This window comes from Hemitrygon akajei, chromosome 1, assembly GCF_048418815.1.
Source record: "Hemitrygon akajei chromosome 1, sHemAka1.3, whole genome shotgun sequence".
NCBI lineage: Eukaryota > Metazoa > Chordata > Chondrichthyes > Myliobatiformes > Dasyatidae > Hemitrygon > Hemitrygon akajei.
In genome coordinates this window covers 53,091,133-53,118,214 of record NC_133124.1, presented here as the reverse complement: position 1 = coordinate 53,118,214, position 27,082 = coordinate 53,091,133, and the positions used below count along the sequence as shown (strand labels likewise).

The 27,082-nt window shown below is 40.2% G+C and overlaps 1 protein-coding gene across 8 annotated transcripts in view; it reads left to right on the top strand.

The window, feature by feature from the left end:
• efr3a (EFR3 homolog A (S. cerevisiae)) overlaps window positions 1-27,082 on the top strand; it is a 145,587-nt gene that overhangs the window by 94,347 nt on the left and 24,158 nt on the right. For all 8 annotated transcript variants that reach the window (XM_073043289.1, XM_073043251.1, XM_073043279.1 and 5 more), the window contains 7 exons: window positions 2,190-2,268; window positions 3,923-4,058; window positions 8,914-9,063; window positions 19,582-19,690; window positions 20,901-20,952; window positions 22,924-23,096; window positions 24,012-24,087. In XM_073043289.1, coding sequence (XP_072899390.1) covers window positions 2,190-2,268; window positions 3,923-4,058; window positions 8,914-9,063; window positions 19,582-19,690; window positions 20,901-20,952; window positions 22,924-23,096; window positions 24,012-24,087 — 775 coding nt within the window. The remainder of the gene's footprint in view (window positions 1-2,189; window positions 2,269-3,922; window positions 4,059-8,913; window positions 9,064-19,581; window positions 19,691-20,900; window positions 20,953-22,923; window positions 23,097-24,011; window positions 24,088-27,082) is intronic.

Genomic DNA, 27,082 nt, shown 5'->3' with positions numbered 1-27,082 from the left:
TGTTCTATCTGCCAGAAGCGGATTTCCCACTGGCCAACCATTTCAGTCCCCATCCCTATTCCCAATCCACCAAATCAGTCCATGATCACCTCTTTTGCCACAATGAGGCCACTCTCAGGGTGGAGGAACGACATCTCTTAGTATGTTTAGGTGGCCTCCAATCTAATGGCATGAGCATCAGTTTCTTCTTCTGGTAGTTTTTAACCCCCTCTTCCCTCTTCTTCTATTCCCCACTCTGGGCTCTTACCTCTTCTCACCGGCCTGTCACCTCCTCACCAACTCCCCTCTCCCATCAGACTCTTCCTCCTGCCCTTGCCTTTCCAACCCACTTGGCTTCACCTCTGACCTTCTAGCTTGTCCTCCTTCCCTTCCCCCCCCCCCCCCCCACCATGAAGTCTTCCCCTTCCTTTCCGGTCCTGAAGAAGGGTCTCAGCCTGAAACATTGACTTTATTCATTTCATTAGATGCCGCCTGACCTAATGAGTTCCTCCAGCATTTTGTGTGTGTGTTGCTCTTGATTTCCAGCATCTGTGGAATCTCTTGTGTTCTCTACAGTTCTGTTCTTCCCATTTAATGATTTCTTAACTAAAAATTCAATCCTGTTCAGTAACACGAGATAATATAAATGGTAGGGCACTGAGGAGTGCGAGGAACAAAGGGATCTGGGAGTTCAGATACATAATTCCCTGAAAGTGGCATCATAGGTACACAGGGTTGTAAAGAAGGCTTTTGGATTCCTGGCATTCATAAACTGAAGTATTGTGTATAGGAGTTGGGATGTTATGGTGAGGTTGTATAAGACATTGGTGAGGCCAAATTTGAAGTATTGTGTGCAGTTCTGGTCACCTAACTATAGGAAGGATATCAGTAAGATTGAAAGAGTGCAGAGAAGATTTACTAGGATGTTGCAGGGTCTTCAGGAGTTGAGTTACAGGGAAAGATTGAACAGGTTAGGACTTTATTCTTTGGAGCATAGAAGAATGAGCGGGGATTTGATAGAGGTTTACAAAATTATAGGGGTGTAGACAGAGTAAATGCGAGTAGGCTCTTTCCACTTAGATTAGGAGAGATAAATATTCGAGGGCATGAATTTAGGGTGAAAGGGGAAAGGTTTAGGGGGAACTTCTTCACTCAGAGTGGTGGGTGTGTGGAACAAGCTGCCATCTGATGTGGTAGATGTGGGCTCACTCTTAAGTTTTAAGAATAAATTGGATAGATACATGGATGGCAGAGGTCTGGAGGATTATGGGCTAGGTGCAGGTCAGTGGGACCAGCGGACTAAAGTTTTGGCACAGACTAGAAGGACTGAATGGCCTGTTTTCTGTGCTGTAGTGTTCTATGGTTCTATATACCTTAACATTTCTAAAGACCATGTTTTACTGTAATAAGAAAACTTGAAAAACTCTCTGCTGAGTCCTGCTTTGTCTTGTCCACTTACGGCCAACATTGTAGCACGATGTTACGCATTCCAGATTTCAATTCTGGTGCTGTTCTGTAAAAGTCTCTGTACATCCTCCATGTGGAATGCATGAGTTTTCTCTGAGTCCTCGTGTTTCCTCCCATACCGGGTAGTTGACCATTGCAACTTGTCCTGTGGTTAGGATAGGGTTAAATCAAGGTTGTTAAGTGCTGCTGATTGGTGTGGCTCAAAGGGCTGAAAGCCTATTCCATGCTAAATAAAACAAATAAATTGTTTGGTCATTAAGCAAATCCTCAGTTTAAACTTTCTCACTTTAGTAGCCTAGCCTCCATCTGCCAAGGTTGAGATTTAGAATTCCCTTTCGAAACCTAATCCACTCCTCTTACCTCCAATACTAATGAAACTTTGTCATGGTTTTGGCTATTAACTTCATTGTCAGAATTTTCCTGTGAGATAGCTTGGTGTATTTTATCATGTTAGAAATATCACACAAATAATAATTGGTGAATACCCTTTCATCAACATTCAGGAAATAATTGGGTCAAATTTGGTGTTTTTTAAGTGAAACAGTATACTTTCCTCCCTTCAAAATAATGTGGTTAATAATAAATGTAATGTAGATAAACTGATTTTGATATAAATCATCCAAACAGAAATTTGGTCTTCAGGGTTTTACTTGTTCACTCTGCTGACTGCTTGCATTATAAATTTGCTATGATTAATTTCTGGAATGTATTTTAATTATACTTTTTTATTCTTTTATTAATAGGCATTTAGACAACCATCACCTGTGGGACCCAAATGCATTTGCTGTTTCCTGCTTTAAAATTACAATGTATTCCATACAGGTTAGTGTGTAATATTTTGAAAAGCAATTTTTGTTATTTCTGAAAGCCATTTTACTGCTTTTCCTACATCTACTTAAATCCATTATGGATTGAATAAAAATATTGAAAAGTCTAATTTAATTGCTAAGAGTCCAGTGTTAACATTCTGCACATTTGGAGTGCATGGAAATTTAAAAAAAAACTGCAGATGCTAGAAATCCAAAATAAAAACAAAATGCTAAAACATTCAGCAGGTTAGTCAAAGTCTGTGGAAAGAGAAAGAGTTTACAATTCAGCTCAAAGATCCTTCTTCTGAGCTAGGCAAGATAGAAAAACAAGTTAGTTTTTACAGAGGGGATGAGTGAGACAAAAGTAAATTTGAGTTGTGGGGATGAAGGTGATCTGGCTAATAGGTTAATGAAGGAAGAGAGGGAATCTTGAACAAAAGACCAGGAACACAATAAAATGAGGCATTTGATGCATAGTAATATTAAGGAACACAAGAGAATAGGTCTCTATTCATTGGAGCGTAGAAGGTTGAGGGGGGATTTGATTGAGGTATTTAAAATGTTGAGAGGGATAGATAGAGTTGACGTGAATAGGCTGTTTCCATTGAGAGTAGGGGAGATTCAAACGAGAGGACATGATTTGAGAGTTAGGGGGCAAAAGTTTAAGGGAAACACGAGGGGGTATTTCTTTACTCAGAGAGTGATAGCTGTATGGAATGAGCTTCCTGTAGAAGTAGTAGAGGCCAGTTCAGTTGTGTCATTTAAGGTAAAATTGGATAGGTATATGGACAGGAAAGGAGTGGAGGGTTATGGGCTGAGAGCAGGTAGGTGGGACTAGGTGAGATTAAGAGTTCGGCACGGACTAGGAGGGCCGGAATGGCCTGTTTCCGTGCTGTGATTGTTATATGGTTATAAGATCTCCCTTATCTCATTTCCACTCCAGCCTTTCTGTCCATAGCCTCCTGCTTTGTTATTACAGGAGACGATGTGAGCATGAGGAACAGTACCTCATTTTCTATCTAGCCACCTAGCGGCTCCTGGCTTAATATTAAATTTTACAACTTGTGGTGACTCCCTATAGACTTAACAAGCCTGTCTATGATATTTGCTCAGTTCTTGCTAGCACAAATTGACCTGCCTGGCTTGTCGTGCAGCCCTGCATTTCACAGCTTCACCTTCCTTTGTTTGCTTTTACCCTTCAGCTCCTTTGATTTGATTGCTTGTACGTTTTTGTTCAGAGTCTGTAACTTATTAACCCGTTGAAGCAGCTGACCTTGTTTACAGCTCAATCCTAACTAACTTCTCAGGCATTCGCTTAGTATCATTCATCCCTTTCCATCCTTAAAATAACTGTTTTCTCTTTTTGCTGGTTCTCACAAAGAGTCATTAACCAGAAACATTTCCCATGTTGTCTGATCTGCTGGATGTTTCCAGCATCTTGTTTTATTTCAAGCAGGTGGGCCTAATTTTTGTTGGGCCTTTTTATAATAGCATTTTATCCACAATAAGGTCTAGTGAGATAATGTGTGCAATGTGCATGGAAACTTAGCGTTTTCTGCTTAGTTTCATTTTAAAGCTCTCTTCCTTGCCTTGCATAAAAGTTGTTCTCTAATGTCTCAGTTGCACGTGCTCCTGGTCTGCTTGTTACAATATAGCTAATGTTACAGGCTCAGCATTCTCATCATGTGATTCAGCAAATTCTTCGACACCTGGACACTCACAACAAGGATTCTCCAAGGGTCCGAGCTGGCATTGTGCAAGTCCTTTTAGAGACTGTTACTATAGCAGCGAAAGGTTCTGTTGGTAAGTAGCGAGTAACAGTCGGAGGGGTAGCGAGTAAATGTTGATTGCATGTTCCTTTATTCGCTGTATATGTAAGAGTAATATAATAGTAAACTATAAACTTACTGATTCTCTCCTCAGCCTGCCACTGCGTTCTAGAGTGTTTGTGTACGTCTGCATCATTCTTTTGTATCTGACGTTTATTCTGGAATGTAGTTTGTTCCGCATTTTCAACGAATCATAGATTCAAGATTATTATCAGCTTCTCTAATATAAACTGGGATCACCTTAGTGTAAGGGGCTGAATTTGTTAAGTGTATCCAGAAAGATTTCTTAAATCAGTGTGTGGGCTGTCCATTGAGAGGAGGGGCCTAATGTTGGGTATTGAGCCTGACCAACTGACTGACCTTTTCGTGGGTGAACATATGGGGAACAGTGACCCACAACTCCTCATCTTTCAGGACAGCTATAGGTAAGGATATGAGGGCATTAGGCATTAACTAAGAAGTGTTAATTGGGAACATCTTTTCTCTGGCATGTCCACATCAGAAATGTGGAGGGTGCTTAAAGATCAATTGTACAAGTAAAGGAAAGATATCTTTTTAGAAGGAAGGTTGGGGATGGAAAGATGAGAGAACTTTCGATTTCCAGAGAGGTGATGAATTTAGTCAAAAAGATAAAGGAAAAATACGTAAATCTTCAGGAATCAGCTCAAGTGAAGCACATGAGTTTAACAAAACAAGAAAAAAAACTAAAGGAGGGAATTAGGAAAGCCAGGATGGGTCTTGAAAAGTCCTTGGCAAGTTGGAATAAGAGGAATCCCAAGGCATTCTGTGCATACATAAGGAGTAAAAGGATAACTAGGGAGAGAGTTGGACCACTTAACGATAAAGAGGGTTTCTACAAAAAAGGATCTTAGCGATTGTAAGGATGACTTACAGCAGACTGAAAAGTTTGAGCATGTAGATATTAAGGAAGAGAATGTGCTGGAGATTTTGAAAAGCATCAAGTTGGATAAGTCACCGGGACCAGAAAAGATGTACCCAGGCAAACTGTGGAAGGCGAAGGAGGAGATTGCTGAGCCGTTAGTGATGATCTTCGCATCATCATTGGGGACAGGAGAGGTTTTGGAGGATTGGAGGGTTGCGGATGTTGTTCCCTTATTCAAGAAAGGGAGTAGAGATAGCCCAGGAAATTATAGGCCAGTGAGTCTTGCTTCAGTGGTTGGTAAATTGATAGAGAAGATCCTGAGAGGCAGGATTCATGAACATTTGGAGAAGTATAATATGATTAGGACTAGTCAGCCTGGCTTTGTCAAAGGCAGATCATGTTTGACGGGCCTGATAGAATTTTTTTGAGGATGTGACTAAACACATTGATGAAAGAAGAGCAGTAGATGTAGTGTTTATGGATTTCAGCAAGGTATTTGATAATTTACTCCATGCAAGGCTTATTGAGAAAGTAAGGAGGCATGAGATCCAAGGGGACATTGCTTTGTGGATCCAGAACTGGCTTGCCCACAGAAGGCAAAGAGTGGTTGTAGACACATCATATTCAGCATGGAGGTCAGTGACCAGTGGTGTGCCTCAGGAATCTGTTCCGGGACCCTTACTCTTCGTGATTTTTATAAATAACCTGGATGAGGAAGTGGAGGGATAGGTTAGTAAATTTGCTGATGACACAAAGGTTGGGGGTGTTGTGGATAGTGTGGAGGGCTGTCAGGGGTTACAGCAGGACATTGATAGGATGCAAAACTGGGCTGAGAAGTGGCAGATGGAGTTCAACCCAGATAAGTGTGAAGTGGTTCATTTTGATAGGTCAAATATGATGGTGGAATATAGTATTAATGGTAAGACTCTTGGCAGTGTAGAGGATCAGACGGATCTTGGGGTCCGAGTCCATCGGACACTCAAAGCTGCTGCAGGTTGACTCTGTGGTTAACAAGGCATACGGTGCATTGGTCTTCATCAATCATGGGATTGAGTTTAGGAGTTGAGAGGTAATGTTGCAGCTATATAGGACCCTGGTCAGACCCCACTTGGAGTACTGTGCTCAGTTCCGGTTGCCTCACTAAAGGAAGGATGTGGAAACCGTAGAAAGGATGCAGAAGGGAGTTACAAGGATGTTGCTTGGTTTGGGGAGCATTCCTTAAGAGAATTGGTTGAGTGAACATGGCCTTTACTCCTTGGAGCAATGGAGGATGAGAGGTGACCTGATAGAGGTGTACAAGATGATGACAGGCATTGATCATGTGGATAGTCAGAGGGTTTTTCCCAGGGTTGAAATGGCTGGCATGAGAGGGCACAGTTTTAAGGTGCTTGGACGTAGGTATAGAGGAGATATCGGGTAAATTTTGTATGCAGAGAGTGGTGAGAACATGAAATTAGTCAGCGACGTGGTGGAGGCAGAAACCATAGGGTCTTTTAAGAGACTCCTGGGTAGGTATATGGAGCTTAGAACAATAGAATGCTATGGGTAACTAGGTAATTTCTAAGGTAAGGACATGTTGGCACAGCTTTATGGGCTGAAGAGCCTGTATTGTGCTGTAGGTTTTCTGTGTTTCTATTTGCTTGGATGTAGAGAATGTGAGTGAGGTATCTGGAGTGCATTGCTTTGGTATTTACGTAGGAAAAGGGTATGGAGGACCAGGGGATCTGTGCTGTGTGTATAACTACGTTAAAGTGTTTAGAGGTCAAGGAGGAGGAAATATTGGGGCGCCTAAGGATTGTTAAGGTGGGTAAGTCCCCAGGGCCTGATGGGATTTACCCCAGGTTATTGAAGGAGGCAAGAGATGAGTTTGCTAGATCCTTGACCAGTATATTTGTGTCCTCTCTCACCACAGGCGAGGGCCCAGAGGACTGGCGAGTGGCTAATGTACTTTTAGTTAAGAAGGGAACAAGGGAAAAACCTTGGAACTATAGACTGGTGAAACTCACGTCAGTTGTAGAGAAGTTGGAGGAGAAAATTCTTAGGGACAGGATACATGAGCATTTAGAAACCCACTCCCTAATTAGGGAGAGTCAGCATGGCTTTTTATGGGGTAAGTCACGTCTTACCAACTTGACTGAGTTTTTTGACAAAGTGATGAGAGAGATTGATGAGGGTAGGGCTGTGGATGTTGTCTACATGGCTTTTAGAAACCAGAAGATTAAGATGCATGGGATCTGCTGCGAATTGGCTGTTTGGATGAAGAACTGATTTGCACATAGACAGAGGATAGTGGTTGAAAGGACTTATTCGAGCTGCAGGTCTGTAATTAGTGGACTTCCAAGGGTATTTGTGTTGGGACCTGTGCTGGTTGTGATGTACATAAATGACCTGGATGAAAATGTGAATGGGTGGGTTAGTAAATTTAAGAATGACACCAAGATTGGTGGAGTTGTGGATAATGTAGAAGACTGGCAAATAATACAGTTGAAAATATGGGCTGAGGAATGGTGGATGGAGTTTAGCCCAGATAAACATGAGGTGTTGTACCTCAGTGGGGCAAATGCAAGGAGATAGTACACTGCTAAAGGCAAAGTACCTGTTGCTGAACAAAGAGATATTAGGATCCAAGTTCATCACTCCTTGAAAGTGGCTACACAAGTCAATAAGATGGTTAAGAAGGCTTATGGAATACTTGCTTTTATTAGTCGAGGCATTGCATTCAAAGGTCAAAAGGTTATGTTACAACTTTATAAAACTCACTAAGGCCATTTCTGGAGTATTGCATACAGTTCTGTTCGCTCCACTGTAGGAATGATGCCGAGGTTTTGGAGAAAGTGCACAAGAGGTTCACCAGGATGCTGCCTGGTTTGAAAGGCATGTGCTGTCATGAGAGCCTGGATAAGCTAGGCCTGTTTTCTCTGGAGCATCGGAGGCTGAGGGGAGATCTGATAGAGGTTTACAAGATTATGAGGGGCATAGATGGAATGGACAGAAAGTATCTGTTTCCCGGGGTAGAAATGTGTAATATGAGAGGGCATGCTTTGAAGGTGAGAGGGGATAGGTTCAAGGGGTAAGTTTTTTACTCATCATCATGGTTGCCTGGAATGCACTGCCTGATATAGTAGTAGAGGCAAATACATTAAATGGCCAGACCCTGTGTTGTAATCTGTGTTCTAAGAGCATGGAACTGGACCTTTTTGGCCTGCAGCTTGCATGCTCACCACAATCCCATTTGACTGCTTAGATAGGAAAGGCATAAGAGGGATATAGGTCTAAGTAAACTTAGTTTAAAAGTGAGCAGACTAGCTCAGTTTTGGAGTAGGCCTAATGCTGTTTATACACTGCCAGTTGTTCGTGCCCTGGGTGACAGTTTCTTCTTCAGTGATCTGGTTATTGTCTTTTGCTTAGGCTCACGGTTATGCAGGAACTTCAATATTAAAGATAGTGCTTAAAATCATAATTATTAAGACACATGCACATTTTAAAACAACTAGAACATTTAATCTTCAATTGAATAGTAAAATTTAATACTCTTCTACTAGCAATCTTTATTTCCTTCCCCTTACTTGAAGGTTAGTGGAGCTAGTAAATCTGGTGCATTCCAAAGGACCAATGGGAAAAGTCTATGGAACTAGTCCCACAGCCAAATCTGTTGCTGATCTAGGTGGACTATATGACTCATATGTGTTTTTTTTTTCCCCCGTTGTGGGATTTCTTTAGATTATTTCCAACAGGAGAAGTAAAAATGTATTTATGGATTATTCTTATTAAAATTGCTTACAAATTTTGAGGTAGCATGCTAAATGCTTAATTGCTTGTGTGTCTAATTCAGACTGTGCTTGATCACTTTTATTTAGACTTGCCTTTCATTTGTATTTTCTTTTAGAAATGTTATACAGTTAATAACTTGGAGAGTACTAACCATAAAGTTGTTTTCCCACGTCAGGTCCAACTGTTTTAGAGGTGTTTAACACATTGCTGAAACACTTGCGCCTCAGTGTTGATTTTGAGTTGTCAAATCAGGATGCATCTACTGGTGCTTTATCAACAAGCAATGATGAGAAAGTAGTTCAGGATGCAATTATCCAAACGATTGGTGAGTACATATTTTAGCAATGTGAAATTGTGTGTTATTTACAGATGACACTAATTCTCCATGGATGTTAATGGTGTAAATTGAAATGGAAAATATTTAGCATGAAATCCATTTAATGCAGTGAACTTGCACAAAAACTCCTGAGCCTTCAGTAGGTGTGAAGTTGTGTGTAATTTACCAGTTTTATTGATTAGTTAAGCTCCGTGTTGTAGCACCAAGCATAATTTATGGGCCAGAATATGTGTGAAATGCTAGGACTCGAGTGGGTAAATGTCAGCAGTCAGGTTGCACGCAAAAAATGCAGAAGTCCCACAATTGTTCACCGAGCTGCATAATGATTTCCCAGCTACATTTATAATTGTGCAGCATTTGTACTGGGGAGTCTTCCCACTCTATGAGGGGTGATTGATAAGTTTGTGGCCTAAGGTAGAAGGAGATGAGTTATTAACTTCAAACTTTCTGCATTATTACTCAAAGAATTGAACTGCGTGTGCGTGTAATGAGAGCGTCTTGGACCTCCAGGTGGTCCATAGCAGGGGTGATTGATAAGTTTGTGGCCTTAGGTGGAAGGACTTACATGCACATGCAGTTCAACTCTTTGAGTGAAAATGCAGAAAGTTTGAAGTTAATAACTCATCTCCTTCTACCTAAGGCCACGAACTTATCAATCACCCCATGGTGTGGACCACTTCTGGAGGTCCAAGATGCCGACTTCTACAAAGAAGGGATCCGTATGCTCCATGACCGCTGGACTAAGTGTATAAATGTAGGACAAATAAATGTGCTAGGTTGTCTAAAATTAACTCCTTCTACCTTAGGCCACAAACTTATCAATCACCCCTCGTATGTACTTCTGCTAGGACTAGGCTAACGTCTAGGATCCTACTGATCTCAAATAGGACAGCTGTAAGGAAGAACATTAAAAATAAAATGTTCAGATTTTATAGATGTTTTAATACCGTAGATTCCGGACTACAGAGCGCACCTGATTAAAAGCCGCTGGCTCTAATTTTAGAAAGAAAATCAATTTTTTACTTGTACAGGCCGCACCGGATTTTAGGCCGCACCGGATTTTCGGCCGCAGGTGTCCCACGTTGTAATATGAGATATTTACACAGAAAGATATTACACGTGAGGATTTTTTAACTTTTAATTAAATCCATATGGTAACATAAACAAATACATATTGCAAATGCTTTTTTTCGAACCGTGCCTGTAATGCGGCTACTTTTAAATATACGTTGCGTATACTTTTTTACTGAACAACATTCCAATATCTCCTAACGACTGGTAAAAAATATATATACTGCAGCCTACCAGGAAAAGTTATTGATCGCCTTTAACTTAAAAGCAGCGTTTTCGCTCCGCCGCTCGCCCCCCGCCGTCCCGTTTATCGCAAACCGGCATTTTTCCCACAAGACGCGGCGAAACCGGGTGTGACGTCATAGCATCCCGCGATGTAGTACAGAAAACAAACATAGTTAAAACACTTCTAACTTTAACTAACAAATGAATTACTAAGCGAAAATATTATAAACTAAATAACTGCCATAAAGGCAGCACAATGCTTTTCTTCGAGTGTTTTCCATGTTGATGAGGGTGAGTACAAATGACTGATTTACAATAATTTAATTGTGAAAGTGCGCTTGATTTATCGTACAATTTCATTGGACCTCTGTGAACTACTCATCAATTTTATTGGTCTACTGTTACGAGGCAAAATGTTTTTGGCGGCGTGAAAAAAATCATGCATTAGCCGCACCGTATTAAAGGCCGCAGAGTTCAAAGCTGTTCAAAATGTGGGGAAAAAGTAGCGGCTTATAATCCGACATCTACGGTAGTTTATAAGTTCTGTTTTGGAATGTTTCTGAAGGCTGGAGACATTTGAAAGGCAAGAAACGGTTGACAGTGTGGCTTTGACAGTTGTCATAGTTTCCAGTTATCTTGCAGACTGAGCTTGGTTTGATTGTCACCTTATCAGCAATTAAATGTTCAAAGTTCTGTCACGTAAGCTTTGCGGTTTTGTATCCTGAACTAGATTGGAGCAAGTTCAGCCTTTGGTTTTCAAATCAGGTGTGGAATCCTCCTGTTGCTCAGTGGTTAGTGGAGCTGGTGTCCTATAATCAGCAACTTTGGAACTATGTAGTTTGCTTGGGAGGGGAGGAATATAGGGTATTATAGCCTGACAAGTGTCTTATAAAGGCTCAGCATTATCTTCTTGCTTTTATATTCTATTTCCCTTGAAATAAATGCCAAAATTGCATTTGCCTTCTTTACCACAGACTCAGCCTGTAAATTAACCTTCTGTGAGTCTTGCATGAAGACTCCCAAGTCCTTCTGCAACTCTGATGTTTGAACCTTCTCCCCATTTAGGTATGGTAATAGTCTGCACTATTGTTCCTTTTACCAAAATGCATTATCATACATTTTCCAACACTGAATTACATTTGCCACTTTTTTGCCCATTCTTTCAATTTGTCTAAGTCCTGCTACAATCGCATTGCTTCCTCAGCACCACCAACCCCCCCTCACCTATCTTTGTAACATCCACAAACTTTGCCACAAAGCCTTCAATTTCTCTAAATAAATTATTGACAAACAATGGGAAAAGCAGTGGTCCTGAGACTCCTTTTATTGCGGGCAGTCACAGTAATGACAAGAAACACAGTAGAAAGAATGAAAGACCGTCCCTGACAGGGCGGGCAACAACTAATATCCAACAACTAAGAAAAATAAATAAGTAGGCAATAAATATCAACATGAGCTGAAGGGACCTTGAAATGAATCCAGTTCATGAATGGAGTGAGTGAAGTTACTCCCACTGGTTTAACAGCCTGATGGTTGAGGGGTAATAACTGTTCCTGAACCTGGTGATGTGGGTCTTGAGGCCTGTGTTCCACCTTCCTGAGGCAGCAGTGAGAAGAGAGCGTGGCCTGGATGGCGGGGGGTTTTGATGAATGCTGCTTGCCTGTGACAACCCAGTGTAGCTGTGCTCAGTGGTGGGGAGGGCTTTACCCATGATCAACTGGAGATAATGATAAAATAAGTCAAAGTCAGCATGGTTTCTGTAAAGGGAAATCTTGCCTGAAAAATCTGTTAGAGTACTTTGAGAAAGTAACAAGCAGGGTGGACAAAGGGATGTCATTTACTTGGATTTTCAGAATGCATTTGATAAGGTGCCACACATGAGTTACTAAACAAGATGAAATCCTATGGCCGCACGTAGGGTATTGCTTACAGTTTTGGGCTTCATATCTCAGAAAGGATGGATTGTCATTGTAGAGAGTCCGGAGGAAGTTTACAAGGATAATTCCAGGAATGAAGGGGTTAACGCATGAGGAGCGTTTGGCAGCTTTGGGCCTGTACTCAGTGGAATTTAGAAGAATGTGTGGAGGTTTGTCAGTTTTAGATGACATGTAGAATCTTCACAAGCTTCTAAGGAAGTAGAGGCGCTGCCCTGCTTTCTTCGTAATAGCAGTTATGGACTGGACCCAGGACAGATCCTCTGAAATGACAACACTGAGAAATTTAAAGTTGTTAGGAGTCCTGTAGGAGGAATTTTCTTGAACTTTGTAGGAAAATACTAGACTGCAGGTTCTGATGGTCACCTGACGAATAACATGCCCTGTTGATTGAACCTGTCCTCTGTGAACAACCCTTTTCAGTTGATTTCCTTTATAATGTTGGAAAAGGGCATGTTCAGTGATAAATGGATAACACTGAATTTCATTAGCTACTCCTCAGCAAATGACTGCATGCAGCAAGACCAAGAGAACATTCACTAATAAGCATCAATTAACAAGGACATGACAGATAATTTGTATCAGGAAGAAGATGGAGAGCTTAGTGTCATGGTATCATGACAGCAACCTTTCCCTCGATGTTTACAAAAGAACTAGTTGTTCACTTCAAAAAGGGTGGTGGTGCATATGCTCCTGAATTGAGAGCTTCAACTACCTGCTGTAGGTGTAGCCTGTGCTGGTCCAAACATGTTGATGTCATAGCCAAGGAAGCCCACCCAAACCTTTACTTCAAGAGGATAAACACATTTGGCATATTCCCATCAATCCTAACCAATATTTTATCAACGTACCATAGAAAACAGTCTGTCCAGATGCATAACATATGGCAACTGGCATAGCTCAGTACATCTTCTCTTCCATGGACTCTGCCTATACTGCTCGCTGCCTCAGTAAAGTGGCCAGCATAATCAAAGTCCCCAGCCACCTGGACATTCTCTTTGCTCCCCTCCCGTTGGGCAGAAGATAGAGAAGTGTGAAAGCACATACAGTCGGGCTCAAGAACGGTTTCTGACTCACTGTTATCATACTGTTGAATGGACCTCTTGTGGGATAATATGGATTCTTGGCCTCATAATTAGCCTTGTTATGATATTGCACTGTTTCGTTTACCTGCACTGCACTTTTTCAGTAGTTTTTACACTTCATTATGTCATTGTATTACCTTATGTTGGCTTAATGCACTATGTAATGATTTGATCTGTGTGAACAGTATGCAAGATGAGTTTTTCACAGCATCTTGGAGCTTTGCAGAATGATTGTAGCTCTTGGCCCTCAATTATTTGCAGTCATTAATAATGACTTGAAGGGAGCAGAGTGTGAGATATCCACATTTACTGATGGATAATGGATTTAATGTAGGAAAGTGTGAAGTAATACACTTTGCTAGGAGGAATCAAAAGGCAGATTGCAATCACAATGGAAACGATTGTAAATGATCACAACAAGTCAAAGTATGCTTGTGCCTGAAATACAAAGTTAGGAAGGTGTAGCAAATCGTTTAAAAGGCAAATGGCATAGTAAGAGGTTAAAGAAGCCTGATCTGTATTCTTGCCCAGTTCAGTAGAATCAGAGGTGATGTTGTTAAAGCATTTAAAAGGCAGGGTAGGTGTGCAAGTATTTCCACTAATGGGAGCGATTGGAGAGAGGGGCATAGTTGGAAGGCAAGCAGTCATTTAAAACTGCTTTGTGTGGGAATTCCTTCACACAGTCCTTGGTGAATTTCTTTGTTCTGGAGGGTTGCGGAGAGCTGTCATGCCACAAAAGTGCCCAGCAACAACTATCTGTGAGAAAGAAATCTAGTCACCTGCTCTTAACGTTCAAAGGCATTATGATTGTAAAATTGCCCACCATCACTATCCTGGAATGTCACCATTAACCAGAAACTCAATTGCATAAATATCACAGGCACAGGAGCAGACTGGAGACCTTTGCATGATTTACAAGGTACAGTTTAGGAATGTGAAGGAATACTCCTCAGTTATATAGAGAAGTGCAATACCAACAAATCTCAAGAAGCTTGATACATCCAGACAAAGCAGTCTGCTTGACTGGCATCATTCTCTGTACAGTAGCTGCTGTGTGTGCCTTCTCCGAAGTTGCACCACTGTTACTCACCCAGGCACGATCCAATCCTGTGATCGCTACCATTTAAAAGGACAAGCGCAGCAGCCTGTGACAACATCAGCGCCTGCAGCTTCCCCTTAAAGTCGCCTATTGGCCACATAGCATCAATTCAGTCATCTGGAGCATTAACATATAACATGAATGTTAGTGGATCCAATACCAGCCCCTGTGAAGCACCATTGGTCACCAGCAGCCAAACCAAAAAAGGCCCCTTTATTCCCACTGTTTCTCTTCAGCCCAGGCTAGTACCTTTCCTGTATTACCATGGGCTCTTATCCTGTTTAATAGCTTCATGTGCAGCACCTTGTTAAAGACCTTCTGAAAATCCATGTTTGGGAATGAAAGGGTTAATGCATGGTGGGCAGTTGATGGTCCTGGGCCTACATTGTCCATTGTCCAAGTGAGGGAGTTGAAAAGTAATGTTACAGCTATACAAGACCCTGGTCAGACCCCACTTGGAGTACTGTGCTCAGTTCTGATGACCTCACTACAGGAAGGATGTGGAAACCATAGAAAGGGTACAAAGGAGATTTACAAGGATGTTGCCTGGATTGGGGAGCATGCCTTATGAGAATAGGTTGAGTGAACTTGGCTTTTTCTCTTTGGAGTGACAATAGACAATAGATGCAGAAGTAAACTATTCGACGCTTCGAGCCTGCACCGCCATTTTGAGATCATGGATGATCAACTACTATCAATACCCGGTTCCTGCCTTGTCCCCATATCCCTTGATTCCCCTATCCATAAGATACCTATCTAGCTCCTTCTTGAAAGCATCCAGAGAATTGGCCTCCACTACCTTCCGAGGCAATGCATTCCAGACCCCCACAACTCTCTGGGAGAAGAAGTTTTCCCTTAACTCTGTCCTAAATGACCTACCCCTTATTCTCAAACCATGCCCTCTGGTACTGGACTCTTCCAGCATCTGGAACATATTTCCTGCCTCTATCTTGTCCAATCCCTTCATAATCCTATATGTTTCAATCAGATCCCCTCTCAATCTCCTTAATTCCAGCGTGTACAAGCTCAGTCTCTCTAACCTCTCTGCGTAAGACAGTCCAGACATCCCAGGAATTAACCTCGTGAATCTACGCTGCACTTCCTCTACAGCCAGGATGTCCTTCCTTAACCCTGGAGACCAAAACTGTACACAATACTCCAGGTGTGGTCTCACCAGGGCTCTGTACAAATGCAAGAGGATTTCCTTGCTCTTCCTCAATTCCCTTTGTAATAAAGGCCAACATTCCATTAGCCTTCTTCACTGCCTGCTGCACTTGCTCATTCACCTTCAGTGACTGATGAACAAGGACTCCTAGATCTCTTTGTATTTCTCCCTTACCCAACTCTACACCGTTCAGATAATAATCTGCCTTCCTGTTCTTATTCCCAAAGTGGATAACCTCACACTTATTCACATTAAACATCATCTGCCAAGTATCTACCCACTCACCCAGCCTATCCAAGTCACCCTGAATTCTCCTAACATCCTCATCACATGTCACACTGCCACCCAGACAAAGGATGAGGTGACCTGATAGAGGTGCACAAGATGGTGAGAGGCATGGATCGTGTGGATAGTCAGAGTCTTTTTCCCAGGTCTGAAATGGCTAACATGAGAGGGCACAGTTTTAAGGTGCTTGGAAGTAGGTACAGAGGGGATGTCAGGGGTAAGTTTTTTACACAGAGAGTGTTGAGTGCGTGGAATGGGCTGCCGGCGACTATGGTAGAGGTGGATACTATAGGGTCTTTTAAGAGATTCCTGGATAGGTACATGGAGCTTAGAAAAATAGAGGGCTATGGGTAACCCTAGGTAATTTTTAAAGTAAGTACATGTTTGGCACAGCATTGTGGGCCGAAGGGCCTGTATTTTGCTGTAGATTTTCTATGTTTCTAAATCTCAGTGAAAACTACTGAATATTGAAATAGAGTGTACATGGAGAGGATGTTTCCTATAGTCTCCCACTGGAGAGTCTGGAACTAGTGGGCACAGCCTCAGAATAGAAGGATGTCCCATTACAACAGAAATGATGAGAAATTCTTTGAGGAAATAACAAGCAGGATAGACAGAGGAGAATCAGTAAATGTTGTGGACTTGGGTTTTCAGAAGGCCTTTGGCAATGTGCCACATATGAGGCTGCTTAACAAGTTAAGAGCCCGTGATATTACAGGAAAGATACCAGCATGGATGGAGGATTGGCTGATTAGCAGGAGGCAAAGTGTGGGAATAAAAGGGGCCTTTTCTGATTGGCTGCCAGTGACTAGTCGAGTTCTGCAGGGGTCAGTATTGGGGCTGCTGCTTTTTACATTATGTGTCAGTGATTTGGATGACAAAATTGATGGCTTTGTGGCCAAGCTTGTGGATGATATGAAGATACGTGGGGCGGGGCAGGTAGTGTTGAGGAAGCAGGGAGGCTGTAGAACGACTTGGTCAAAGTGGGAAATGGAATATAGTGCCAGTAAGTGTATGATCATGCACTTTGTAGAATGAATAAAAGCATAAACTATTTCTAAATGGGGAGAAAATTCAAAAATCCCAACTGCAAAGGGACTTGGGAGACTTCATGCAGGATTCCCTAAATGTTAACTTGAAGGTTGAGTCAGTGGTAAGGAAGCAAATGCAATGTTGGCATTCATTTTGACAGGATGAGAGTATAAAATTAAGGCTGTAATGCTGAGGCTTTATAAGGCACTGGTGGGTCCTCATTTGGAGTATTGTGAGCAGTTTTGGGCCCTTTATTTAAGAAAGGATGTGCTGACATTGGAGAGGGTTCAGAGGAGATTCACGAAAATGATTCTGGGAATGCAAAGCTTATCCTATGAGGAGCTTTTCTTGGATCTGAGCTCACTAGAGTGGGCTCACTCACTAGAATTTATAAGAATGAGAGAGGATCTCATTAAAACCCATCGAATGTTGAAAGGCCTGGATAGAGAGGAGGTTTCCTGTAGTGGAGGAGTCTAAGATCAGACGGTACAGCCTCAGAATAGAGGGACATCCATTTAGAAAGGAGATGAAGAGGAATTTCTTCAGCCGAAGAGTGGTGTATTTGTGGAATTCATTGCCACAGGCAGTTGAGGAGGCCAAGTCACTGGGTGTGTTTAAGGTGGAGGTTGACAGGTTCTTGATTAGCTGAGGTTTGAAAGGTTATAGGAAGAAGGCAAAATAACGGGGTTGAGAGGGAAATGGATCAGCCTTGATGAAATGGCAGAGCAGATTTGATGGGCCGAGTTCGGCTCCTAAATCTTATGGTTTAAATTTCTTTTGCCACAGGGTGGTGGATCTGTAGAAGTTACTGCCACAGATGGTTGTAGAGATAAAGTTATTTGGTATATTTAAAGCAAAAGTTAACAGACTCTTGTTTAGTTAAGTGCGTCAAAGGTTACAGGAAGAAGGCAGGAGGTTGGGGTTGAGGATGAAAGCAAATCGGCCATGATTGAATAGCAGTATAGAGTCCATGAGCTGAATGGCTTAATTCCGTTCTCATGCCTTCTAGTCTTGTGATCCTAAATGGTACACAGTATAACTTGGTAAGTGCAGGAATAATTGGAACAACAAGCTTGAAAAGAAGATGTCGTTACAATAAGCTTAAAATAAATTATGAAGCAGCATATCTGACAACTTCTTAATTTTGGTAATAAATGGCACATCCTATTGTAGTGGGATATATATATATAAATCATAATTACAAATTTTGGGCCAACGTAACATGGTTTTAGGCAATGGTTGAATAGCGGCTTAGCAAAGACATTTTTCTTCTTGCTCTGACATGTTTTGGTATAAGATAGTGAACTAGGTTCATAGTTCTGCTACAGAAATGGGCTTTTCAGCCCAACTTTTCCATGCCGACCAATGTGTCATCCTGAGCTTGGTACCATTTGTCTACATGTGGCTGGGACCCCTCTATGCTTTTCCTATCGATATCCCTGACTAAATGTATTTTAAACTCTATAATTGAAACTGTCTTTGCCATTTCCTCTGGCAACTTGTTCCACATGCCCACAACCCCCTGTGTGGGGTGGAAAAAGTTACCCCCTCCTCAATTTCCCTTTGAATATTTCCCCTCTTACCTTAAATCTACTCCCCCTAGTTTTAGACTCTTCTTCCTTGGCGAAAACAAACTGTTTATAAGTAGGTAATAAAGACACAATAAACATTTTTTACTGATTTTTTTTTTAAATGATATTATTAGATATCAAGCCATATTAATAATGTTCTGTGATTCAGTGTTTCAATGCATTTTTGTATTAGCTTTTAAAATTTAAATCTTACCGTAAAAAACAGGTTAGCAGAAACTTGGCCCTCCTCTGTGCAACGCAATTGTTTCTTAATTTCTTATTCAGTTGTTCCATCAGTTGTAAAGACTGATCGCTAACAAAGTTCACTTAATCCACCATGTTAGTGGTCTAATTTGCATATACATGAGTATATGTGGAGCAGAACATCTCTGCAAGATTTCTTCATTATACAACCTGCAGTGAAAGTAGTTGGTCCTATCTTAAGTACAATTATCTCAAGCTGTTATCCTTTATCCTGCAATCTGTAGACCATTTATCCAGAGATTACATGGTTGAACAGCCAAAATGACATGTGTACAGTGATGTTTGTGCAGAGCCTTAAACTTTGGGCAATATATTTCAACATTTGCTTTGCAGCTAATAGAATATGATACTCGTATAGCAAAAACAGCATACATCTGTAGAAATTGCATGGGGGTTGGGTGTTCAGATGTTTAAAGTTTCTTTTATTCTTGCTCCAACACTAATTGCTGTTCCGTTCAAAAGTATTTAAGCTGATGTTAGTAGGAGAATACTGGGCCCTCGGAATTGTTAATAATTAAGAAGGGAGTCAGTGTAGTGTCTCCAAGTTTAACTATAACAGGCCAAGCAGAAAAGTAAGTTGAGAGAGGTGAGGACTGTCTGCAAAGTGATATCAATTTAAGCAGGTGAAATATACAGTAAATATAGTAACTATTAAGTCATGTTTAGACTTATGTTAGTTTTTTGATGTGTGAGAATTTTATTACAAAATTTTGTCATTGTGTATTAAAAATTTAATTGATCATAAAAATGGCTGAACTTGTCAACTTTATTTTAGGCTCTTTTGGGAGCAATCTTCCAGATTATCAAAGATCTGAAATAATTATGTTTATTATGGGAAAGGTGCCCACCTTTGATACTGGAGCCCTGGAGTCGAGCTACTCTGGGTAAGTTATGATTCAGACTTGTGCTTTCTCAGTTAATAGGTACTGTCATGTGTTACCTTCTGCTTTAGATCAGATATTAAAATATTCTTATCTAGTTGGTGTAAACTTTGGACATGTTAGCCACTGCAGTCAAATACAGCACTAAAAGCAAGATTCATAATGATGGAAAATGTACGGAAGAAACTGGGCACCCATGCTGTCATATCCATTATGGATCAATACCTCAAAGTGAAATGCCTTAGTCTTGTCCTATCCTTAAAAAGATCTTTCTTATTTTGATGCTATTTTAACTCCTATACCTTTGTTCAGTTTATTTCTTCCCATTCCAATGTTCCTTTCAGTACCTCTGTGTCTGCCATACCAAGGACTGGCAAATTCCCCTTCAAGGGCTTTGGTCCCAGCTCTGATGTCCAATATATCTGGCCATTGCAGGTGCTACGTTCCTTAAAGTTAGCCTAATACTGCAGGTATCGAAGGTTTTCTCTGCTGCACTATTTGTTTAGCTGAAGAAATTGTAGAATCTGTGCATTTCTACAATTTATTTTCTCGCCGGCATAAAACAAGGCCAGTAATGAGGAGTCAACCAGCTTTTGAAGCCCTGCTTCTTAATATCTTTACTAACTCTAGTTTAAAAAAAGATCTTTTCAACTTTTTTTTCTAATCATGACTTTGCTACAGCCTCTGAGCTTTTTTAATTTCCACTTCTGATGAGGGATCTTTAACCTGAAATGTTTATTCTGTTTCTGTTTCCACAGATATTGCCCAATTTGCTGAATGTCTCTGACATTTTTAAACGTAATTTCCTCTTCATCTGTTTAAGTTTTTATTCATTGAGAATTAATTGCTGTAGAAGTATATTAGACTGTGCAGTAACACTAATTGGCATACTTGTATTTGAAATTGTTTTTTTTTGGAAATTGAAATAAATACACTTTAAATCACAATTTAATTATTTAATGTTTAAAATTTGGCTTCTGGGTCGTGGTTGAATTAAGGTCAAAATTATATTTTCATGACAAAGACTTGACATTTCATGCTGAGATGTCGACTCTTTATTCCTTTTCATAAATGTTGTATGAACTGCGTTGTTCCTCCAGCAGTTTGTGTTATTCTGCATTTCCAAAATCTGCAGAATCTCTTGTCTTTATGATATTTTCTGATCTTAAGATAATGAGGCCTATTTTAATTTGCAAGTTTGAATTGTTTATAGGGACCGTGGAACAAGAACAATCCAGGTCAAACTACTACAATCATTACTTATGGTAAGATTTAAAAGAAAAAATGTAAATAGGATTATTTAAATGCAACTTTGTTTTTTGAGGAAATATTTCAATATACCCCTTCGGAATCCTTCATCAAAACTGGAAAAATGAGATGATATTGTTTTTGAAGAGGGGGAGGGCTGGAGGAAGCAATGGAGTGTCTGAAAGAGGATAAAAGCCAGGTTATGAAGGTAGCAACTAACTTTAAAAACTGGCAGTTGGAGACAAAAAGACAATTGAGATGGAGGAGTGCAGGCAATTCTGTGGCCTGATGAGGAAAACATGAGATTTGTCTGAAATTATAACCTTCAGTTTTAAGTTCTGAAAGTTCTAATATACTGGCAAACGCATCGCAAAACAAAAATACTCCGTTAAGCATTGTTGGACCGTTGTTGAAGGCTGAAAATAGAGTTTAGAATGGAAGTAGGATAGAGGATAAAAATTACAAAGATTGAAAAGTTGGTGTCACGGTTCTGCACTTAATAGAGGTTTCCCATGAAACAATCATGCACACTGTACATTTTTCAATGAAATGGAAACCATATTGTGAGCAGCAAATGCAGTGTGCAAGTTTGTCAATAGTGAAACTAAATTGTGCATCATATAAAAGGACCCTTTGCTTCCTTGACTGATGGACAGAGAAGAGGTAAAAGAGTAGATGATCCATTTCCTGAGACTGCATGGGAACATGCTATGAAAAGGTGAGATATTGCTAGATATGATAGTGGACTTTGATTTGTGAAGGGAATATTCCTATTAAAAGGGAAAGAGGTGACTGGTGGCAGAATCCTGTTAGAAATGATAAGAAGATACAAAATGAATGTGGAGAAAAGATGAGGACAGTAAATTCTTTCCTTTGTCTGGATTGGTGGTGAGAGAGACAGCACAGAAATAAGGTTAATGGAGAAGTGTGATTGAAACCCTGTAACTATGGCGAGAGAACCACAATTAAGGCACTGGTATGAAAAGTCTCAGCATTAAAGAAGGTAGGATGGATGTGGTGGTTAGAAGACCGAGAGGGTGTAGTTGAAACAGTTGTGGAAGTCAAATGGTTTTTTAATGGATATTGGTGGCTAACCTATCTGCTGAGATGGACATTTATATAAAAAAAGCAAAAGAAGGAAAGGGATTTGCCTGTATGGACTATGTAAACAAGACACAAGCCTAGAAATTGACAACAAAGATAATGAAGTTTTTATTTATTCTGTACAAGTGTAGGAAGCACTATCAGTACAATCATCAATGTACCAGAAAGAGTTGATGGTCGAGAATCATATCAAACAAAGAGGCAGACTTAGCTTGAGCCCATGTAATTTCATAGCTACACTTTTTTTTCATAGAAAATGAGTATATTTGTAGAAGGGGTTGTTCAATGAATATTTTCAGCTAGCTAAGGGAGAGTGGAGGTGAAAGGAGACTGAGTTTTGTTCAAAGAAGAGGCAAAAGGTTTTCAGAGCTTTATGTGGGATGGTGGGAAAGAAGGATTGAACATCCATTGTGAAGATGAGTCAACTGGGACCAGGAAACTAGAAACAGTTTAGGTGATAGGACAATAGATACAAGGGTTACTAGAATACAAGTTGGAATGAATTGGACAAAGGTTAAAAGATTTAGGGAAAAAAATTCTGTGAATCAAGAACATGATGTGGAACAACATCCTACATGAGTATAAATTAACTATATATAACATTACTGGAAAAGGGTCAAAAAGAAAATTTGGCAATTTTTTTGTGGAAATCTGGTGCTATTTTGAACTGCTGATTTAGTTTTACGTAAAATACTCCTTGGAATGTAAAAATACAGGAAATATATAGTTTAGTGGCAGATAAGCATAAGAGACTGATAGTTAATCTTGCTAAGTATGTACCTGAAACAAGTTTTACAAATAAGTAAGCAGAATATAAAATGAGTCTTTTTTTGTCCAGAAGCCTGAGAGGTAATTAAATTGTTTACTATTTTTAATTAATACAGGTAACTTCAGGATACAAGGCCAAAAGTATAGCAGCTGCACTTCCTTCTCCATTTTTAGAGCCAATATTATCAGTTTCTTTAATGGAAGACAGTGAGCTGAGATTACTTGTCCTGTGTATTCTACATAGTCTTATTGATCGTCATGAGAACAAAGCAAAGTTCAAAGAAATGAGGTAAAATCATTTTGTTGGAATATTATTACAGATCTGTGTCTAATTTCATTCGTTTGAATGATATTGTAATGTAGATCGTCTCTCTGCAAAGATCCCTTGGGATGCTGTATCTATCACCAGTAGAATTCTGGGTTCATGTTACTTTGAAATTTCTGTCAAAGTAAATTAAGTTGGGTCAAAATCTGAATGAAATTGTGTCGTGTTTTTTGAGAGTGGACTGTCATGGAAATTTATCTCCAATCCACTCTGTCCTGGTGCAGAGTTTCGACCTAAAGTGTTGACAGTTCCTTTCCCCCACAGATGCTGCTCAGACTGCTCAGTTACTCCAGGTCATTTGTTCTAGATTCCAGCATTTACTGTCTGTTGTGTCTCTGTTGCTGTAAAATATTCTTGGATGAACTTAAATGGGAAATGCATGGTGGTTTAACAAAAAAAATCGAGGTGTGACATTGTACATGAATTATGAATTGTCCAGCAGACAGCAGTGGTGTTGGGTTACCAACCTATAGACATAAGCAGCATCAAATCAGTTTATATAGTTTAGCAAGATCATTAGAACTAGTGTTGTGAGTAATCTTACAGTATAATGTTGAATAATAATATTGTATAGGTTGAAAATAACTTGTGTTGCACATCCTTGAACTATTATTCCATTTATATTTTGAAAATCCTGCTTTGTCTAGTAATTAAGTTTCCTTTAAAGGCTGCATGCATAAAATATATTGGTGGAAACTATATCAGTTTGTCACTTATGAGTCTAATGGCCAAATACAACTATAATTAAAATGGTAAATTAATGTAAAGGTTATTTCAAAACTGTTCATTTAAGATCCAGCATATTATTGAACTGTTATTTGTATTTGCTTTAGCGTCCTGTTAAATTATTCACTAATATTTCCATTCTTTTCTAATCAGAATCATCCCAGATGTTTCAGCATTGAAGATAAAAAGAGACAAGAGCTCAAAGCAAGACATAAGTTTCATGAAAAAAGTAATTGACATAATTATGTATTTCATTTAGCTTGTAATGAACAGCTAATTCAAAATGTTGAAAAATGTCACAGGCATTAGTTAGGCTTTTGAGTTAATGTACTGGTGGATTCTTGTAGTTCCTCAAACTTAAGACAATTTCTCAGGCTGATGTTCTAAATTTAAAAGTTCTAAGAAAATCCTGAAATTGTTCATGAATTACTTCTATCCTTGCTTGCTTCTGTGGACATTGGCTCTCTGGTTCACGACCCTATATTTGCTCTCCTTCCATCATCAGCATATTAATCTGGTTCTGATTTCCCCCCCTTTTTTCCATTTCTTTCCCTGCCAGCTCACCCACATATCTCTGTCAGTACACCTGTTCTCACAAAATCTGTTCCATGTGGTTACAAGTTATATATTCTTTGCTGACTTTACTAGTGATTTTCTTGGCCCTCAGTTTGGACTTCTCAATAAGTTGGGACCTTTTATTTTCATTCCAACCTGTGAGCCTCTTTGCAAATTAAAGACCTTAATCAGGTCCTTTTTTTCCCCCCAGAGGCTGCAATAGAATTTGGTCCAGCAATTGGTTTCCAAATCATTCTATTTCATTCTTTTATTTCGATTTTCAGAATTTCAGTGATTCTTTATACAGTCTTACTGTACAGGCTGCATGAAGTTTTAAACACTTTGTATCAAAATAGGTCCTCTTTACAAGTAACCTTTAGTCAAAAAACAAAATTTAACCAAATTTTCTCAGCCAGTCAGATTGAACTGAATAGCTGAGGTCCATAATCCTTTTGTTAATGTGCTTTTATGTAAGTTTTGTGATAACTCTGAGTCTTTCCACTTCATTGTTGCCAAACTCTTCATTTTAATCAATTAGTCTTTTGCAGTACAACATAAACAAGTATGAAGCCTGGTTTTACGTTATTGACAGGTTCTAAAGGTACCAAGCTCATGTACTTGACCTTAATGAAAACCACTGTAATTTGGACCAGTGCAATAGAAGAGAATAGAAGGATTGCACCATAATGTAATATTCCATATTGTTGTACAATACCACACATTAATGCCAATGGAGTTCAAAATGTTCTTAAGCATCTGCACTTAATAGAATAGAAAAATCTACATTCTCTTCCTTTGCTGTCTGATTTGTAATATTTTAATTGGATGCTACTGTCTAGGCATCTTTTAATGATGAATGTCATGAAGACCCCTCCTTGCCCAATTTTAATTTTAGCTGAATGTTTAGCCAGAGTAAATGAGTGTAATCATTATATGATAAAGCAATTTTATGATTTAACATAATAGGAAATTTACATAATTATCCTTAAAACATTTCCTGACACTAAGTTGACTTTGATAAGATATTAAGAGCTTGATATCATTTTTGTAGTTGTTTTACAAAATATATTACATTCACTGTGGATTTTAAAACAAAATTCTGTAGTTTTCTCTCCCATTATCTCTCCCATTTCCCCCACATCTGCCCTCACCCCATCCACCTGCCACCCCACTCGGGATAGGGTTCCCCTTGTCCTTACCTACCACCCCACCAGCCTCCAGGTCCAATGTATAATTCTCCGTAACTTCCACCACCTCCAACGGGATCCCACTACCAAACACATTTTTCACTCACCCCCCCCCCCCCTTTCTGCTTTTCGCAGGGATCGCTCTCTACGCGACTCCCTTGTCCACTTGTGCCCCCCCCCCCCATCCCTTCCCACCGATCTCCCTCCTGGCACTTATCCTTGTAAATGGAACAAGTGCTACACCTGCCCTTACACTTCCTCCCTCACCACCATTCAGGGCCCCAGACAGTCCTTCCAGGTGAGACGACACTTCACCTGTGAGTCGGCTGGTGTGGTATACTGCGTCCGGTGCTCCCGGTGTGGCCTTTTATATATTGGTGAGACCTGTCGCAGACTGGGAGACCGTTTCGCTGAACACCTACGCTCGGTCCGCCAGAAAAAGCAGGATCTCCCAGTGGCCACACATTTTAATTCCACGTCCCATTCCCATTCTGATATGTCTATCCATGGCCTCCTCTATTGTCAAAATGAATCCAAACTCAGGTCGGAGAAACAACACCTTATATACCGGCTGGGTAGCCTCCAACCTGATGGCATGAACATTGACTTCTCTAACTTCTGTTAATGCCCCTCCTTCCCTTCTTACCCCATCCCTGACATATTTAGTTGTTTGCCTGTTCTCCATCTCCCTCTGGTGCTCCCCCCCCCCCCCACTTTCTTTCTCCTGAGGCCTCCCGTCCCATGATCCTTTCCCTTCTCCAGCTCTGTATCACTTTCACCAATCACCTTTCCAGCTCTTAGCTTCATCCCACCCCCTCCGGTCTTCTCCTATCATTTCGCATTTCCCCCTCCCCCCACTACTTTCAAACCTCTTACTATCTTTCCTTTCGGTTAGTCCTGACGAAGGGTCTCGGCCTGAAACGTCAACAGTGCTTCTCCTTATAGATGCTGCCTGGCCTGCTGCGTTCCACCAGCATTTTGTGTGTGTTGTTATTCTGTAGTTTTATTATTTTCAGCCAACTCTCTCACAGATGATTTAACAAAACTTAATTCAAAACATCTAGATTGCTTATTGTTTGAATAGTGCAGTTAGGTTGTTTAAGATAATGAACAGTTCGTTTCTACTAAAAAATGTAATTTCACTTGAGAAATTGCAATACAACAGAAGAAAGCATGAAAAACTAAGCATTATTGCAGGAATTTTCAGCGATAGAATTTTTGATGGCTTCTGGGAGATTACCAGAATGAAATCAATGCAAACAACAGATCTTGTTTTAATCATCAGCTCTAAACCACATAGGTCAGTGTGCTGTCCTTTATACAGTGAAAAATCGGTGATGAAGAGGTAACATTAGGGAAATTTGACAGCTCAGTGGTTGTGGAGGAACCAGTAAAGGTTTGAAATGTAAGAATCACGGTGCTAAATCTGCCTGGGTTTCTGGGAGTGAACTTGGTTCTAGTGCAGACAAAAACCTTGTGTAC